This window comes from Bolinopsis microptera, chromosome 9 (genome assembly GCF_026151205.1).
Source record: "Bolinopsis microptera isolate Bmic1 chromosome 9, MBARI_Bmic_1.0, whole genome shotgun sequence".
Lineage (NCBI taxonomy): Eukaryota > Metazoa > Ctenophora > Tentaculata > Lobata > Bolinopsidae > Bolinopsis > Bolinopsis microptera.
The window spans coordinates 12,988,100-13,008,438 of NC_087080.1; the positions used below are offsets into that span (position 1 = coordinate 12,988,100).

At 38.1% G+C, this 20,339-nt stretch overlaps 1 protein-coding gene across 1 annotated transcript; it reads left to right on the forward strand.

The window, feature by feature from the left end:
- The first annotated feature begins 1,651 nt into the window (after positions 1-1,651).
- Positions 1,652-17,250, forward strand: LOC134821406 (uncharacterized). Its single transcript, XM_063832147.1, has 16 exons — positions 1,652-1,655; positions 3,484-3,969; positions 4,457-4,942; positions 5,422-5,907; positions 6,395-6,880; positions 7,368-7,853; positions 8,110-8,229; positions 12,166-12,336; positions 12,487-12,678; positions 12,830-13,021; positions 13,575-13,766; positions 13,925-14,116; positions 14,266-14,436; positions 14,587-14,778; positions 14,931-15,107; positions 16,553-17,250. Exons 1-16 carry the CDS (start codon positions 1,652-1,654, stop codon positions 16,618-16,620), a joined length of 4,101 nt encoding a protein of 1,366 aa, XP_063688217.1. The 3' UTR covers positions 16,621-17,250.
- Positions 17,251-20,339: the final 3,089 nt, after the last annotated feature.

A 20,339-nucleotide genomic window follows, 5' to 3' on the forward strand; every position in this document is an offset into this window, starting at 1 on the left:
CTTCCTAGGCGTGGCAGATGTTGAGGAGGTCTCTTGGGATGTTTCAACAGTGTCACTTTCACTGAAACTCCTCGTTCTTGAGAGGTGTTCTTCATACTTCTTAGTCACAGACACCAGATCATCATCACTACCATAAGTAGATATGACCCTGATTGGAAGATGTAATGATGTCTGGTCATCAGGAGCCTGGACTTTGCGTGACAGTGATCTTTTTGTGTTGAGGACCTTATTACTGATGTTCTCAATCATTTTTCTAGGGTAACATGCGGCAAGAAAGGCTTTTTTGAGGTTGTTGAGATGTTCTTTCAGGCGTTCTTGGCAGTTGATGATCCTTCTGAGTCTAAAGCATTGAGATTACACGATACCGGAATAGATATGGTTAGGGTGGGAGCTTTTAAAATGTAGATATGAACGAGAGTCTGTTGGCTTTATGAACAAATCCGTTTGGAGGGATCCTAAGGAATCGAAGGTGAACATTATGTCAAGGAAAGATACGTATTTACCAGGATTTTCTATTTGGTATTCATCAATGACTAGGCCATAGGAGAGGAGTGCTTTGTTAACATCTGCAATCCAAATTTTGAACTCATCAGTAGTTCCCTCAAACAAACCTGCTCCGTCGTCAATGTAACGCCTGTCTGATACGATCTTATTCATGAGCTCTGGGTTACTATAAACACATTTGTTCATTAGGTAGTAGACTGCTATGTTTGCGATTTGGACACATAGTGATCCACCCGTAGGGATACCGATGAGCTGTATGAACCAATTTTGATCGAACACCCCAGCAGAGGATCGGAGGCTTAATTCCACCAGTTGTGTGAGCCATTGGCAGAAGTCTTCAGACCAATCTTCTCTACATGATGACACAGCGGACCTCAAGGCCTCTATGACGAGAGATGGTGTTAAAGAGTCATAGAAGGCCTTAAAGTCGTAGGTAAACGATCTGAAGCCTTTCTTCTGTACTGGGGAATGTTCACTATCCACGAAATCCAACCATTGAAGGGCATCTGCAGTGCAATCAGTCAAAAGGTCAGAGCAGAAATCTTTTTCAAGATCCTTCAGGTATTGGTTAGCGAGGAAAACATCACTGCGTTTTGTGATTCCATCCTGGAGTGCCGTGATGAGCCTGAAGGGGGGCTCGACTCCTGGTTTAAGGTCTTCCTTTTGAAGCTTGTGGATCTTTAGAGTGGGGTAGAAATAAGCTTTACCAGGTTTGAAGTGGGTAGAAGTACTCTTGTTGTTAGTAAATGTACCATCACTGTTCAGATTGTTGGTAATACCCATGATGTCTTGAGCTTCTTTTGGTATAACAAAGTTTTTCTTTTTTCCCTCGATCTATAAATCAAATAATTCCTGGTGTAGGTCTTGCGTTGGGTCTTTAGCGAGCTTTTTATACAATAGGGGGTTGTCGAGCTTTTCCTGTGTTCTTCGCTTTAGCATAGCTGGGTCCACTAGTAACACGGCTCCACCTTTGTCAGCTGAAACTATTCAACTTGCTATTGTAAGTTTTTCATGTTTGATCATTCTTTCTAACCATTTAAGGCCACGGGACTCCATCTTGTTGAGGTTTTTAGGCTGTAGATTAGTTTTAGGTCCTCTAATGAGTTGCTGATCTAAGTCCGCAGCCCATGGGCACATATTAGGTGCGATGGGTGCGGGATCGCACAATTTACCGTTTCCCGCACACTTCCGCATAATTTATTGTTTTCCGCACATTTTCGCACATTTTGTAATTATCTGCATATTTCCGCATAATCTAGCATTTTCCGCGTAATTTCGCATAATTTTGAAATTTTTGCGTTAAGATTTTCGAGTGTAAAAACCAAAATATGTTAAATGTCGGGCCCTTTTATAGGACCGTGACTCAGGCCCTTTCGGGACCCTGACCCAGGCCCTTTCGGGACCCTGACCCAGGCCCTTTCGGGACCGTGACCCAGGCCGTTTTGGAACTCATACCTAGGCCACGTGACCCAGTTACCACGTGACTCAGGCCCTTTCGGGACCCTGACCGAGGCCCTTTCGGGACCCTGACTCAGGCCCTTTCGGGACCCTGACCGAGGCCCTTTCGGGACCATGACCCAGGCCCTTTTGGAACTCATGCTTAGGCCACGTAACCGAGGCCCTTTCGGGACCGTGACCCAGGCCCTTTCGGTACCGTTACCCAGGCCCTTTCGGGACCCTGACCCAGGCCCTTTCGGGACCATGACCCAGGCCCTTTTGGAACTCATGCTTAGGCCACGTGACCGAGGCCCTTTCGGGACCGTGACCCAGGCCCTTTCGGGACCGTTACCCAGGCCCTTTCGGGACCGTGACCCAGGCCCTTTCGGGACCGTGACCCAGGCCGTTATGGAACCCTCGTCGTTACCGTACTTCGATTATAGTGTATCAGTTATCATTCGTAACTTCTGCCTCTGGTGATAATAGAGTAGGTAGCGTTGGCTTTATAGTGGGCTTAATGGATCTTGGATCAAATGGTTCACAAGTACTGACGATCAATGCCAACAAGCGTGTCACATATTTGCGATCACGCATGGGATCTGATCGACTCTATCAAGAGGCGTCTTCAAATAACTGTCTCCTGATCTCTACCAGATCAAGTCACTGTTCTCAGATAACTGAATCTCAATAAAGGTTCAATCATGGTCTTAGTAAAGAACTACACCCTCAGTAACACATAAACAGACCTATTTTTGATAAGAGCGGCGGTTATACGTTTAGAATTTCCAAAGTCCTTGAGAAAATGCAAAAGAAAACCGCACAATTCCCGCACAAATTACGAAAAAATCACCGCACATTTTACCTTTATAGTCGGGTGCGGTACCGCATAATTTCGATTTTTTTACCGCACCTAATATGTGCCTCTGCCGCAGCCACATGGTGTTTGTAATCTCATTGATGGATTGGTCCTCACTTGGGGGCTTTCTACCCTTAACCGTCCACCCTAAATCTTGATATAGTTATACCTTATCGGACCATATTTGACCGGACATTAAATGAACGGACATAATTATGAACAGACATTAAAAATTTGACCAAAACCCATAATCATGGGTAGAGTGGACCGCTGCCAGTGTCTCTCTTTCCCAACCAAAAGGAATTGATATTAATTTGATTGACCGTCTGCAAAATATGCAAAATGATACGAGAATGAAATCGGTCGCTCATTTTCTCATTCATTCACGGCTTACGAATTGTAATAAGTTTCGAATAATTAAATCAATCGCATGCTGTAAAAATCTCTTTGGGTTGCGTTCGGGTCGACACCTAGTATTTCGGGATAAGGGTGGTAGTTAGTGAATCAGCTGACGTTTATTGAGTGAGAGTCATTTCATAAAACCGAATGCAATAAACGCAATCATATATAAAATACGTTTGACCAACATAAAAGTATTCATAATAAATATAAGTAATATAAGTACTAAATTCTCCGAATTTGTATCAAATAGGTAAATGTGCAGTATTTTAATTGTGATACTTCAGGTCTAAAGCTAAAGTCGGCAGTCGCAGAGTTAACCCCCACAAAGGTTACACAAGGAAAAACACTTTATCTCAACGAGGAACAATTTGCAGCAACACATGCAATCGATAAAGACCTCTCAACTGTAGCAGCTACTGTCACTGATAACGGAGCAGGCTGGATAAAGTTAGAGTTTGATGGAACCTACTTTATCCACAAGGTCCTTATCTACCACCAATTTTATACCGACTGGTACCAAAACCGTCCTGAAAGTCAATGGTGTGCAGAGAATGAAGCTAATTTTAAGATGTGTGTGGATGGTCATAACGATGTAGATGTGTCAGTGTACCAAGGAGAGGTAAAACAGAGCTCCTGCGGGACACTCCAACTAACATACGGACTAGAGCAGGCAGACCAGATCTACACACTGATCTGTGACACTGACGGGGACACTGTAAAGCTCAGCAAGAGTATAGGGAACATAAATGTAGCTGAAGTTGTTGTAACAGGTGAATTGTATTAAAGAGAAACAAATTTGACCAAAATTCATAATCATGGGTAGAGTGGACCACTGCCAGTGTCTCTCTTTCCCAACCAAAAGGAAATGATATTAATTTGATTGACCGTCTGCAAAATATGCAAAATGATACGAGAATGAAATCGGTCGCTCGATTTTCTCATTCATTCACGGCTTACGAATTGTAATAAGTTTCGAATAATTAAATCAATCGCATGCTATAAAAATCTCTTTGGGTTGCGTTCGGGTCGACACCTAGTATTTCGGGATAAGGGTGGTAGTTAGTGAATTAGCTGACGTTCATTGAGTGAAAGTCAATTCATAAAACCGAATGCAATAAACGCAATCATATATAAAAATACGTTTGACCAACATAAAAGTATTCATAATAAATATAAGTAATATAAGTACTAAATTCTCCGAATTTGTTTTTTGTATCAAATAGGTAAATGTGCAGTATTTTAATTGTGATACTTCAGGTCTAAAGCTAAAGTCGGCAGTCGCAGAGTTGACCCCCACAAAGGTTACACAAGGAAAAACACTTTATCTCAACGAGGAACAATTTGCAGCAACACATGCAATCGATAAAGACCTCTCAACTGTAGCAGCTACTGTCACTGATAACGGAGCAGGCTGGATAAAGTTAGAGTTTGATGGAACCTACTTTATCCACAAGGTCCTTATCTACCACCAATTTTATACCGACTGGTACCAAAACCGTCCTGAAAGTCAATGGTGTGCAGAGAATGAAGCTAATTTTAAGATGTGTGTGGATGGTCATAACGATGTAGATGTGTCAGTGTACCAAGGAGAGGTAAAACAGAGCTCCTGCGGGACACTCCAACTAACATACGGACTAGAGCAGGCAGACCAGATCTACACACTGATCTGTGACACTGACGGGGACACTGTAAAGCTCAGCAAGAGTATAGGGAACATAAATGTAGCTGAAGTTGTTGTAACAGGTGAATTGTATTAAAGAGAAACAAATTTGACCAAAACCCATAATCATGGGTAGAGTGGACCGCTGCCAGTGTATCTCTTTCCCAACCAAAAGGAAATGATATTAATTTGATTGACCGTCTGCAAAATATGCAAAATGATACGAGAATGAAATTGGTCGCTCGATTTTCTCATTCATTCACAGCTTACGAATTGTAATAAGTTTCGATGAATTAAATCAATCACATGCTGTAAAAATCTCTTTGGGTTGCGTTCGGGTCGACACCTAGTATTTCGGGATAAGGGTGGTAGTTAGTGAATCAGCTGACGTTTATTGAGTGAGAGTCATTTCATAAAACCGAATGCAATAAACGCAATCATATATAAAATACGTTTGACCAACATAAAAGTATTCATAATAAATATAAGTAATATAAGTACTAAATTCTCCGAATTTGTATCAAATAGGTAAATGTGCAGTATTTTAATTGTGATACTTCAGGTCTAAAGCTAAAGTCGGCAGTCGCAGAGTTAACCCCCACAAAGGTTACACAAGGAAAAACACTTTATCTCAACGAGGAACAATTTGCAGCAACACATGCAATCGATAAAGACCTCTCAACTGTAGCAGCTACTGTCACTGATAACGGAGCAGGCTGGATAAAGTTAGAGTTTGATGGAACCTACTTTATCCACAAGGTCCTTATCTACCACCAATTTTATACCGACTGGTACCAAAACCGTCCTGAAAGTCAATGGTGTGCAGAGAATGAAGCTAATTTTAAGATGTGTGTGGATGGTCATAACGATGTAGATGTGTCAGTGTACCAAGGAGAGGTAAAACAGAGCTCCTGCGGGACACTCCAACTAACATACGGACTAGAGCAGGCAGACCAGATCTACACACTGATCTGTGACACTGACGGGGACACTGTAAAGCTCAGCAAGAGTATAGGGAACATAAATGTAGCTGAAGTTGTTGTAACAGGTGAATTGTATTAAAGAGAAACAAATTTGACCAAAATTCATAATCATGGGTAGAGTGGACCACTGCCAGTGTCTCTCTTTCCCAACCAAAAGGAAATGATATTAATTTGATTGACCGTCTGCAAAATATGCAAAATGATACGAGAATGAAATCGGTCGCTCGATTTTCTCATTCATTCACGGCTTACGAATTGTAATAAGTTTCGAATAATTAAATCAATCGCATGCTATAAAAATCTCTTTGGGTTGCGTTTGGGTCGACACCTAGTATTTCGGGATAAGGGTGGTAGTTAGTGAATTAGCTGACGTTCATTGAGTGAAAGTCAATTCATAAAACCGAATGCAATAAACGCAATCATATATAAAAATACGTTTGACCAACATAAAAGTATTCATAATAAATATAAGTAATATAAGTACTAAATTCTCCGAATTTGTTTTTTGTATCAAATAGGTAAATGTGCAGTATTTTAATTGTGATACTTCAGGTCTAAAGCTAAAGTCGGCAGTCGCAGAGTTGACCCCCACAAAGGTTACACAAGGAAAAACACTTTATCTCAACGAGGAACAATTTGCAGCAACACATGCAATCGATAAAGACCTCTCAACTGTAGCAGCTACTGTCACTGATAACGGAGCAGGCTGGATAAAGTTAGAGTTTGATGGAACCTACTTTATCCACAAGGTCCTTATCTACCACCAATTTTATACCGACTGGTACCAAAACCGTCCTGAAAGTCAATGGTGTGCAGAGAATGATGCTAATTTTAAGATGTGTGTGGATGGTCATAACGAAGTAGATGTGTCAGTGTACCAAGGAGAGGTAAAACAGAGCTCCTGCGGGACACTCCAACTAACATACGGACTAGAGCAGGCAGACCAGATCTACACACTGATCTGTGACACTGACGGGGACACTGTAAAGCTCAGCAAGAGTATAGGGAACATAAATGTAGCTGAAGTTGTTGTAACAGGTGAATTGTATTAAAGAGAAACAAATTTGACCAAAACCCATAATCATGGGTAGAGTGGACCGCTGCCAGTGTATCTCTTTCCCAACCAAAAGGAAATGATATTAATTTGATTGACCGTCTGCAAAATATGCAAAATGATACGAGAATGAAATTGGTCGCTCGATTTTCTCATTCATTCACAGCTTACGAATTGTAATAAGTTTCGATGAATTAAATCAATCACATGCTGTAAAAATCTCTTTGGGTTGCGTTCGGGTCGACACCTAGTATTTCGGGATAAGGGTGGTAGTTAGTGAATTAGCTTACGTTTATTGAGTGAAAGTCAATTCATAAAACCGAATGCAATAAACGCAATCATATATAAAAATACGTTTGACCAACATAAAAGTATTCATAATAAATATAAGTAATATAAGTACTAAATTCTCCGAATTTGTTTTTTGTATCAAATAGGTAAATGTGCAGTATTTTAATTGTGATACTTCAGGTCTAAAGCTAAAGTCGGCAGTCGCAGAGTTAACCCCCACAAAGGTTACACAAGGAAAAACACTTTATCTCAACGAGGAACAATTTGCAGCAACACATGCAATCGATAAAGACCTCTCAACTGTAGCAGCTACTGTCACTGATAACGGAGCAGGCTGGATAAAGTTAGAGTTTGATGGAACCTACTTTATCCACAAGGTCCTTATCTACCACCAATTTTATACCAACTGGTACCAAAACCGTCCTGAAAGTCAATGGTGTGCAGAGAATGATGCTAATTTTAAGATGTGTGTGGATGGTCATAACGAAGTAGATGTGTCAGTGTACCAAGGAGAGGTAAAACAGAGCTCTTGCGGGACACTCCAACTAACATACGGACTAGAGCAGGCAGACCAGATCTACACACTGATCTGTGACACTGACGGGGACACTGTAAAGCTCAGCAAGAGTATAGGGAACATAAATGTAGCTGAAGTTGTTGTAACAGGTGAATTGTATCATTATAAGAGAAACGAATTTGACCAAAACCCATAATCATGGGTAGAGTGGACCGCTGCCAGTGTCTCTCTTTCCCAACCAAAAGGAAATGATATTAATTTGATTGACCGTCTGCAAAATATGCAAAATGATACGAAACTGAAATCGGTCGCTCGCTTTTCCCATACTTTTTTTATAATAATTTTATAATAATCCATAATTCTATATTCTTTAAATATAATTACAAACATCAACTAATCCCCCAGGAGCAGAATGTGAGGAAGGGAAGGCACGTTGTGCGGATGGAGTGCAATGTATTGAGGACAATTCTTTTTGTGATGGTTCAGCAGATTGTGAAGATGGTTCAGATGAAGATAATTGCCCAGGTTGAGTATTGATAAAATTACTTATAAATTTTACCCTAAAACCTAAAATTCTGAAATAACACCTTACAGCTATTATATTAGTCCAATATAGCTCCCGCCATCTCACAATACCAAATGCAATAAACGCAATCATATATAAAACTACGTTTGACCAACATGAAAGTATTCATAATAAATATAAGTATTACTAATATGAGTACTAAATTCCCCGAATTTGTATCAATTATTAATAGGGTTTGCAACCGATATTATCGGCGATAATTTGTGAAAAACTCATTATCGGTTATCGGCGATAATTTCTAACCGTTAAACCAATGATGACAATATTTGTTTCTTCAAAAATCATTCCCAAAAAGTTCGAAATTCCGTATAATCATCGATCAAATTTAGCGTTACCTTGACCTAATTCTAACTGTCCACTTTAAATCTTGATATACCTTATCAGACCATATTTGACCGGACATTAAATGAACGGACATAATTATGAACGGACATTAAAATGAACGTTCGAAGGCATTCAAAACTTAACGGGTGATACTCGTAAAACATTTGTTTCAAATAGTACCGGAGGGTCGACGAGTCCAACTCAGCGTGCGTCCTGGTACGTAGGTTATAAACCTACAACATACAATTCAAAACCATCAAAAATCCAATATTTTTCATCGTTTTTTTTTTGCATTTTTAAAACTTTAGCAGATAATTGGTAAATTATTTTTCGTACAATAACTATAAGCAAAAAAGGCAGTCGTTAAGCAGTCAAAATGTCAAAATGTCAAAATGTCTTTAGATCCTGATCAGTGTTGTTGTCACCGCGGTTGATAATGAAAGTTGTGTAAAAACAACAAATACGAAATTTGATGATCATATCACAGGTGATCATCTTCCTCAAATGGGGTATCGTGCAATAAATATTCCATGCTTTAAGCATCATACCAGTAATACATGCTTTTTAAAAACAATTTTGTATTCGACCACCTCGGTCCTGCATTTCAGTGTAAACTTTACAAGATCTGGAGGTAAATAATAACTCCGAAGATGTGAACGGTTGATTACGGACCAATTGATATATGGACACGTTCATTGAAGTTTGAGGATATTGGTAAATATTAGTGACCCTACTGAATGGCACGATGATGTAAAATGTGTCACACTATGAAACTATATAAACCCTCTAACCCTAAGATAATCGTTTCATCCTCTAGATAAAGTTTGTCGCATAACGATATCTTTATCAGACGATAAGATATCGCTAAAATGCGGCCGGCAGTGAGTTGTAAACTTTGTCACACTATAAAAACGTGACGGAGTTTATATGGACCCCTTGTTGCCGTGTTTGACCAAATTTTCGAATTTCCAATTCATAGAATGGCTGTATATGACTATTATCTACATATTCAGCGACTTTTTTTCTTAAATGGTAGCACCATGTAAACTCCGTCACACATTTAAGAAATTTATATGAGGGATGTTTATGACATCCTGACAAGAAATGCCGAATAGTCTAACATTATTTTGTGAGCTGAATGTGTTTGGAATTGTTCACATATTTCATTGTTATAGGCAAATACAAATACAGAAGGCAGAAATAGGTAAATTTAGTCACATAAATTTGTATGATATCTCAACATGTGTGAAATTGAGTAAATATTAGTATACCAACTTAAACACCCTATATTACGTACTATGGATCAATTGACAATATTTCAACCATACGCCGGTCATATAAATTATTATATGGCAGTGATATGTTAACATTGGATAAATTTCAACACCTAAACAGGGTAAAAATTTGTAAATTTCGTCACAAAAAAAATATTATAACTTTATTTGCTCCGTGTTGGCAAAATAACTAATTTATCGACATATTGATGGTGATAAAGTAACAGTATATACTAATTGAGGTATGATTCTTCAAAATAGGGGCAAGAAATGTAAATTTCGTCACATCAGCCATTGCATTAGTTAGATATATTTTCTTCCATATCAAATGCCCTTATTATAGTCGGAATGGATTTATACAGGAAATATAGAAACCCATGCCCATTTTTCATCACATTGAAATTATACTGTTGGGGCAGGAAAACTAAATTTCGTCACATTTCGGTAAATTAGTGATATCAAACTCAGTATTGTTAAACTTGGGTTCTGATTTTCTGAAAAATAACCTACCAATAATTCCTGGAAGAATATCGAATTCTAATCGGGGTATGGTTCTTCAAAATAGGGTCAAGAAATGTAAATTTCGTAACATACGTCATTGTAAAATGTAGATACATTTTCTTTCACATCAACAGTCCTAATTATAGTTCGAAATGATTAATTCAGAGATAAAGGAAATATAGAAACCCATGCCCATTTTTCATCACATTGAAATTATACTTTTGGGGCAGGAAAAGTGAATTTCGTCACATTTCGGTAACTTAGTATAATCAAACTCAGAATTGTCAAACTTGAGTTCTGCTGAATAATAACCTACTGATAATTCCTGGAAGAATATTGAATTCTAATCGAGGCATGTTTCTTCAAAATAGGGTCAAGAAATGTAAATTTCGTCACATCAGCCATTGCATTAGTTAGATAGATTTTCTTTCATATCAACTGCCCTTATTATTATTGTGACAATTTTTACATCAACTGCCCTTAACTTGAATCAGCTCTATCTGTGCATCGTCCTTATATACAGTTTTCCCGCCTTCCAAACCAAAATCAGATATAAATGATTTCGGCAATTCACCCAAAATTTTAACTTCCATATAATGTGACAGAATTTACATCATTTCCCAATAAGTGCATGTATTTGCTAACTTTTCAAAACAACATATTTTAGGGCTATGATTGGTAAAAAAACCATCAAATAATGAGTTGAAAGGGTTTTGAGGACACCTCACAGTAGAAAAGAGGTATCGTATTCTGAGTGTGACAAAGTTTACGAAATATTGCCTTAAAACCGTTCGATACCTGCCCTTTAGCCAAATGTTGTATCATAATTGTTAGAATGACCTAATCTACTATATTATTTTAAACAAAAAATGCTAATTGGGCAGCTATGGTTAACACAGTCACAAAAATGTGACATTTTTTACATTATAGTGCCTAAAAACAATAAATTGTATTTGAATTTCTGAGCCGTGTATATGGAAGTATGGTTCACGTGGCTAATGTCCAGAACTTCTGAACACGCTATTTTTTTGTTTACCAATATCCTTAAACTTCAACATGAACGTGTCCATTTACGATTTCGTATCATTTTGTGACGATGTTTACATCAACTGTCCTATACTTCAATCAACTGTATCCGTGTATCGTCCTCGATCATATATAGTTTTCCCGCCTTCCAAACCAAAATCAGATATAAATGATTTCGGAAATTCACCCAGAATTTCAAATTCCATATAATGTGACAGAATTTACATCATTTCCCAATAGCCAAGCGCATGTATTTGTTAACTTTTCAAAACAACATATTTTAGGGCTATGATTGGCAGAAGAACTATCAAATAATGAGTTGAAAGGGTTTTGAGGACACTTCACAGTAGAAAATAGGTCTCGTATTCTGAGTGTGACAAAGTTTACGAAATGTTGCCTTAAAGCCGTTCGATCACTGCCCTTTAGGCCTAAATTGTATCATAATTGTTAGATTGACCTAATCTACTATATTTTAGACCAAAAAATGCTAATTGGGCAGCTATGGTAAACAATGTCACAAAAATGTGACATTTTTTACATAATAGTGCCTAAAAGAAATACATTTTATTTTTGAGCAGTGCATATGGGAGTATGGGTCACGTGGCTAATGTTCAGAACTTATGAACACGCTAGATTAATATATGTTAAAATTAAACCACTATCGTCAAAAACGCTTTTTTAGAAATTTACCAATTTCCAGTTCCTCAAACTTCAATGAACGTGTCCATATAACACAGTTTTTCAACTTAGTTGATGGAGGATTGAGTGCGTTTGGAGAATGGTCAGAGTGCTCAACTTCTTGTGGAGAAGGACAACAGACCAGGGAAAGAAGCTGTAACAACCCAGCCCCAGATAATGGTGGTGCTGATTGTGAGGGAAGTTTGACAGAATCGCAAAATTGCAACTCCGGTCCTTGTCCAGGTTCGTTAAGTAACCTATTATATTCGATAATTCAGTACGAAGAAAAAACATAACAACTAAAAATTAAATTGACTTTTCTCAAAGTTCAGAAAGTATTAGCGCAAAATAAATTCTGTTATATTTGATATATAACACAGCTTTTCAACTTAGTTGATGGAGGATTAGTTGATGGAGGATTGAGTGCGTTTGGAGAATGGTCAGAGTGCTCAACTTCTTGTGGAGAAGGCCAAGGACAACAGACCAGGGAAAGAAGCTGTAATAACCCAGCCCCAGCTAATGGTGGTGCTGATTGTGAGGGAAGTTTGACAGAAGCGCAAAATTGCAACTCCGGTCCTTGTCCAGGTTCGTTAAGTAACCTATTATATTCGATAATTCAGTACGAAGAAAAAAACATAACAACTAAAAATTAAATTGACTTTTCCCAAAGTTCAGAAAGTATTAGCGCAAAATAAAATCTGTTATATTTGATATATAACACAGCTTTTCAACTTAGTTGATGGAGGATTAGTTGATGGAGGATTGAGTGCGTTTGGAGAATGGTCAGAGTGCTCAACTTCTTGTGGAGAAGGCCAAGGACAACAGACCAGGGAAAGAAGCTGTAATAACCCAGCCCCAGCTAATGGTGGTGCTGATTGTGAGGGAAGTTTGACAGAAGCGCAAAATTGCAACTCCGGTCCTTGTCCAGGTTGGTTAAGTAACCTATTAGTATTATAATTATATTCGATAATTCAGTACCAAGTACGAAGAAAAAACATAGTAGTAGTAGTAAATCTTTCAAAGTACGAAATATCTCTTTAAAAGAGCATCCTAGGCACCTTATAGATATCAAAACGCATAAAAAAGAAAACAAAAACATCAACCATCTTCTAACTTCTTCCACTCCTCCCTATCTAAAGCTAAAAATCTAAGGTCTTCGAAATCAGTCAAATTCTTAAGTCTAATATCAAGATTTCTACTAGTCAAGTCTTTTCTAATAACATCTAATAAGTTTAAACATGGTCTACCCCGTCTCCCTTCCATAAAAATATCAGAATTTATAGCAAATAACATAGAGGTGTATGCTGGTGAGTCTTCCTGTCCTCTTAAGATATGTCCTAACATTCTCCATCGAAACTTAGAGACTCTCACACAAAAAACATAACAACTAAAAATTAAATTGACTTTTCCCAAAGTTCAGAAAGTATTAGCGCAAAATAAAATCTGTTATATTTGATACATAACACAGCTTTTCAACTTAGTTGATGGAGGATTAGTTGATGGAGGATTGAGTGCGTTTGGAGAATGGTCAGAGTGCTCAACTTCTTGTGGAGAAGGCCAAGGACAACAGACCAGGGAAAGAAGCTGTAATAACCCAGCCCCAGCTAATGGTGGTGCTGATTGTGAGGGAAGTTTGACAGAAGCGCAAAATTGCAACTCCGGTCCTTGTCCAGGTTGGTTAAGTAACCTATTATATTCGATAATTCAGTACGAAGAAAAAAACATAACGACTAAAAATTAAATTGACTTTTCTCAAAGTTCAGAAAGTATTAGCAATTAGCGCAAAATAAAATCTGTTATATTTTATATATAACACAGCTTTTCAACTTAGTTGATGGAGGATTAGTTGATGGAGGATTGAGTGCGTTTGGAGAATGGTCAGAGTGCTCAACTTCTTGTGGAGAAGGCCAAGGACAACAGACCAGGGAAAGAAGCTGTAACAACCCAGCCCCAGCTAATGGTGGTGCTGATTGTGAGGGAAGTTTGACAGAAGCGCAAAATTGCAACTCCGGTCCTTGTCCAGGTTCGTTAATTAACCTATTATATTTCGATAATTCAGTATGAAGAAAAAACATAACAACTAAATATTAAATTGACTTTTTCCAAAGTTCAGAAAGTATTAGCGCAAAATAAAATCTGTTATATTTGATATGACACAGCTTTTCAACTTAGTTGATGGAGGATTGAGTGCGTTTGGAGAATGGTCAGAGTGCTCAACTTCTTGTGGAGAAGGACAACAGACCAGGGAAAGAAGCTGTAACAACCCAGCCCCAGATAATGGTGGTGCTGATTGTGAGGGAAGTTTGACAGAAGCGCAAAATTGCAACTCCGGTCCTTGTCCAGGTTCGTTAAGTAACCTATTATATTCGATAATTCAGTACGAAGAAAAAACATAACAACTAAAAATTAAATTGACTTTTCTCAAAGTTCAGAAAGTATTAGCGCAAAATAAAATCTGTTATATTTGATATATAACACAGCTTTTCAACTTAGTTGATGGAGGATTAGTTGATGGAGGATTGAGTGCGTTTGGAGAATGGTCAGAGTGCTCAACTTCTTGTGGAGAAGGCCAAGGACAACAGACCAGGGAAAGAAGCTGTAACAACCCAGCCCCAGCTAATGGTGGTGCTGATTGTGAGGGAAGTTTGACAGAAGCGCAAAATTGCAACTCCGGTCCTTGTCCAGGTTCGTTAAGTAACCTATTATATATTCGATAATTCAGTACGAAGAAAAAACATAACAACTAAAAATTAAATTGACTTTTTCCAAAGTTCAGAAAGTATTAGCGCAAAATAAAATCTGTTATATTTGATATATGACACAGCTTTTCAACTTAGTTGATGGAGGATTGAGTGCGTTTGGAGAATGGTCAGAGTGCTCAACTTCTTGTGGAGAAGGCCAAGGACAACAGACCAGGGAAAGAAGCTGTAACAACCCAGCCCCAGCTAATGGTGGTGCTGATTGTGAGGGAAGTTTGACAGAAGCGCAAAATTGCAACTCCGGTCCTTGTCCAGGTTCGTTAAGTAACCTATTATATATTCGATAATTCAGTACGAAGAAAAAACATAACAACTAAAAATTAAATTGACTTTTCCCAAAGTTCAGAAAGTATTAGCGCAAAATAAAAACTTCATAATATTAATAAATATAAGGGTAGTAGTAAACCCGCGATGGGGTGGCATGTGCCTCAATGAAAATATTACAATCATTTATTATTATATCAATTTATCATTAAATATTTCAACAATATCAATAACGTATGGTTGATCCCTTACACTTAGTAAAATATATAAAAATAAAGTTAATCTACACTAAAGAATAACTAATCGATATTATATAAATCAACAATATTATCTCCCCATCTTCTTGTAGTCATTTTATCAAAGCGGTAGAAATCCAAGTAATTTTAATACGCGGTGCGCAAGGAATTTCGTTAAAAAATGTGTAGGCAAGATAAGCCTAAGTTTGGCTTAATAAGTTGCAGAATAAATTGCAGTGACTGATTGTCAAATGCATTATCGCAGTTCATTTATTTGACTGCACTAACGTTTAGTGATTCTCTAACACTAACAGCTGTTATATATTGCTAATATTTCTTTTGCGATAGTGTAATTGCGACAACTAGCGCTGGATGTCGACAACTAGCGCTATCCAGCGCTAGTTGTCGCCATCCAGCGCTAGTTGTCGCTGGTATTGGTAAAAGATATCCAGCGCAAAATATAAATTTTCGATAATTGTCGCAATCCAGTGCTAGTTGTCGCCATCAGCGCTAGTTGTCGCTATCCAGCGCTAGTTGTCGAAAACTATTGTCAACAACTATCCAGCGCTAGTTATCGAACTGTTTTCTGCGATGGCCAGTTGTGCTGGCCATCACAAACTGTCGGATGCGACAATGTGGCATAACTTAACGGGTGATACTCGTAAAATATCTGTTCCAGGACCGTCGACGAGTCCAACTCGGCGCGCGTCCTGGTAGATTGTAAACCTACATTGTAGCAGCATTTTAACGCTATTTTAATGGGCAGTATTTTAACGCTATCTTAATTAGCAGTATTTTAACGCTATCTTAATGAGCAGTATTTTAACGCTATCTTAATGAGCAGTATTTTAACGCTATCTTAATGGGCAGTATTTTAACGCTATTTTAATGGGCAGTATTTTAACGCTATCTTAATGGGCAGTATTTTAACGCTATTTTAATGGGCAGTATTTTAACGCTATTTTAATGGGCAGTATTTTAACGCTATTTTAATGGGCAGTATTTTAACGCTATTTTAATGGGCAGTATTTTAACGCTATCTTAATGGGCAGTATTTTAACGCTATTTTAATGGGCAGTATTTTAACGCTATCTTAATGAGCAGTATTTTAACGCTATCTTAATGGGCAGTATTTTAACGCTATCTTAATGAGCAGTATTTTAACGCTATTTTAATGGGCAGTATTTTAACGCCGCGTAGCTCCCCAGGACAGGAGTGTAGTGGTTGATAACGCTAGATGTCAGTCGGTGTGCAGAATTTACAATTGATAAAAACTATCATATCTGCTATCTGTCTCCATTTGAGGGGACAGATAAACTATAAGGACGGGAAGCTGTCGCAAGTGCAGCTTATGGACATGGAATTGACAAACACTTTTAGTTTCGCTGAATTGTAATTGTGCTTTCACGGACTAACTTTAATACAGGAGTTTAGTTACCTCCGATAATAGTATATCAATGTAGCAATTTCAAAAATCTATTTTAACCACAGTTTGGTTACTATGGTTACCACAGTTTGGTTACTATGGTTACCACAGTTTGGTACCTGAAGCCTACTTTCGATCACAGCTATTTTAAAGACTACTTAAAATTTTACATTGAAGCATCTTTTTAATTTCGTCTACGTTAAGCAGTATGAGTAAGCACGTAATATTACTATATTACTATATTGGTAATACTAGCATTAGATAAGCTTCACATTTCATGCATAACTTGTAGTTTAGACCAGAAGATTGCACAGGATCCAGTAAGTGCCCCTCGTTTGTTCCTCGTGCTGGTGACCGTGAGAATATAGCATTCGACTTCTAATGATATAATGTTTCTGTTTTATGCCGATATAATCCAATCAATATATTGTGTATTTTATAATTCAAATTGATAAATGCCAAATTGATTTTGCAATAACGGGCTTCATTCATGTATTCGAATTTTTTGACTTTGTAGAGGTCGAACAGCGTGCAGTGTTCGTATTTAGTTCATCACAAGTTTATTTTGCCAAACAGGTATTCGAATATTCTATTCCAATTAGTTGAACGATTAACCCATATAAATAGAATTACTAGGATGATAAAAGGATTAATCCTCCTTCTTTCTCCGTGAAATCCCACCTTGTTTTGGGTGTGAAGTATTATATATGCAAGTACGCCCTGAGTACGTTGCTAAAGTACATAAACATAGCGTGTAATCACTTTTTTCATGGAACATTTTATGTTTCTAATCGAATCAAAATTATAACCAAGATAAGTTTAATAACTTATCATTATTTCCAAGTGAAACTTGGCCCATGATTCCTAAGGAATCACATATTACGTTGCAACCTCATTTATTGACCCTGACCCTGACCCTGACCCTGACCCTGACCCTGACCCTGACCCTGACCCTGACCCTGACCCTGACCCTGACCCTGACCCTGACCCTGACCCTGACCCTGACCCTGACCCTGACCCTGACCCTGACCCTGACCCTGACCCTGACCCTGACCCTGACCCTGACTCTTTTAACTTAATAAGAGACGTATATATTAGGACATTTGTAATTTGATAAAATTTAAAGTTTTGGTGTTTTAATTAAAGGTCTTTAAAAAAACATATTGCATGACGTCAGGATTCATCAGAAGTTCAGAAGCCTAGCATTTATAAAATTCAGATAACATTACTGATTACTCTTTTATGCCGTGGGATCGTAAATTAGCAGGACACAGTTTGCCCTTTGTAGTCCAAATTTACATCACCTCATTGCTAGAATCCATTCCTTAAAACAAATTTTCCAAGAATTTGGAATTGTTCCAGTTTCTCCCTCCTTGCATGTTTAGTTGTACCCTCGATCTTTGGGAGTGAGACCTATTACTAGGTAGTGCGCCATCGACAGTGAGCCGCGCGTGCTGTAGGATGGTTTTTTAGCGCTAATTTCGGCCAGCACAATTTTCTTCAAAAAAATAAATATTGGGTATCCTTCCCGACCTCCGATTGCAACAAAAATAGGTAAGCTTATAGACTTACAAGGAAAGTGTCCGAAAAATTTAAAGCATATCCAACCATATAAACATTATGTTACAGCTAAAAGCAGCGTATTTTGCCCCATTTTTATTACTATATCAACTCCGATATCCACCAAATTTTTCAGACAGTTGTGAAAGCCCTATTGGAAGGTCGTCGCCAATTTTCAGAATGATCTCATTCAAGGAACCAAAGATATATCCGAATAATACTTGTATCACGTTGCGACCCCCACGGCCGGTCGTTTCACTATCTGCTATCGTCCTGACGATACAGGGGGAGCCGCGCACTCGTGCGCGGCGGGTCATACAACGTATGACAACATTTGACCAAAACCCATAATCATGGGTAAAGTGGAGCGCTGCCATTGTCTCTCTTTCCCAAACAAAAGGAAATGATATTCATTTGATTGACCGTTTTCAAATGCAAAATGATACCGAGAATGAAATCGGTCACTCGCTTTTCCCATTCATTCACAGCTTACGAATTGTAATATCAAATATAGGTTTCGATAAATTACATCGATCACATGCTGTAATTCTTTTTGGGTTGCGTTCGGGTCGATAACTAGTATTTCGGGATAAGGCGGTGGTTATAGTTAGTGAATTAGCCACATGAAATTTATTGAATCTTTATTGCCGAGTACAGCTGTCTTCGGGTATGGTAGTTTTTCTTAATCTTGTGGGCTTGAATGGTGGGCTTGAATGTTTCTACGGTACAAAACATTATCTAGTTAGACTTAACATGGTGTTTTATCGGGATGTGTTTTATCGGGATGTGATAGAAAATATAACAACTCAAAAACCCGGACGAATCTATAAATTTATAATCTATAAATAATCTATAATTCGACTTTTGATATTTGAAATTTTAATATTTTAGACAACTTCCCGATCCATGACTCTTGTGTCAGGTATGCGCACACATGCGCTTTCTTAGTCAGGAATAGGAACGTGAACAAAGCTTTTTTTGAACTGAGTTAAATTGTTATGCATTGTTATGAGATGAGTGTTTCTATCACAGCTATAGCTTACACCAAGTCATCAACCACTGAGCCATGGACCAATCTGAACCGTCACCAAATTAACCGACACAAAAGATTAGAGTTTCCAACTGGAGGAACAAATATCGAATGATAATAAATAGATTAGAAGCAAATACAAGTAAAAGACTAGTATCACTATCATGATTGTTATTGATTAGAATGATATGTATTGTCCTATATTCGCGTCAATTCTGCTAGCAGGGGTAGCGGGGGCCGGGCGGTCGTTACGCCACTGATAGTTCCTCCTCCCATAATGGCAACACCGAGGAAGACGATTCGATGGCGATCAGGATTTCACTTTGTTCCATTAATGTAGTGTTGTTTATTTTATGTCTTAATGCTTAACAAAAGAGAAAAGATTTAAATAGCACTGACCGATTGCGTGCAAACAAAGGCTAACAAGAATTTCGCCGCGGTTAAACCAAACCATTTAACCACGCACGATAAATTTTTCCTACCATGTACTTGCAACTTGTACCATTATGGCCATTGGCCATGGCATCAATTCTTTTGAGTGAAAAGTGTGAATGGGAAAAAGTGCACCATATTTACTTACTGGGCCGCGCTCAGCCTGTCATTCCGCCGAATTCTCTATTATATATGTTAATGCAAATGAACATGATAGCCTGAGGTCCCCAGTTATCATATTTACATACAATTTTTTTAAATAAATGAGTGGGATTCGTGCATGGTAAAAATTAACAGTTTATTTGACCATTGCAGCGCTGCGCATCAACAATAAATGAATCCAGAAAATCGCGGAAAATAACTTTGCGAAGGTGGAAGGAGGAATTTCACTGTAATTAATTAACACATGACAGTACATGGCTAGCGTCGCGCGCAGCATAACAGAAGCTTCCTATACACTTATAATTATAGGGGAGTGTTACCTGAGGACCCCAGGCTATTATGTTCATTAACATAATAATAATAAATAAATAAAGATT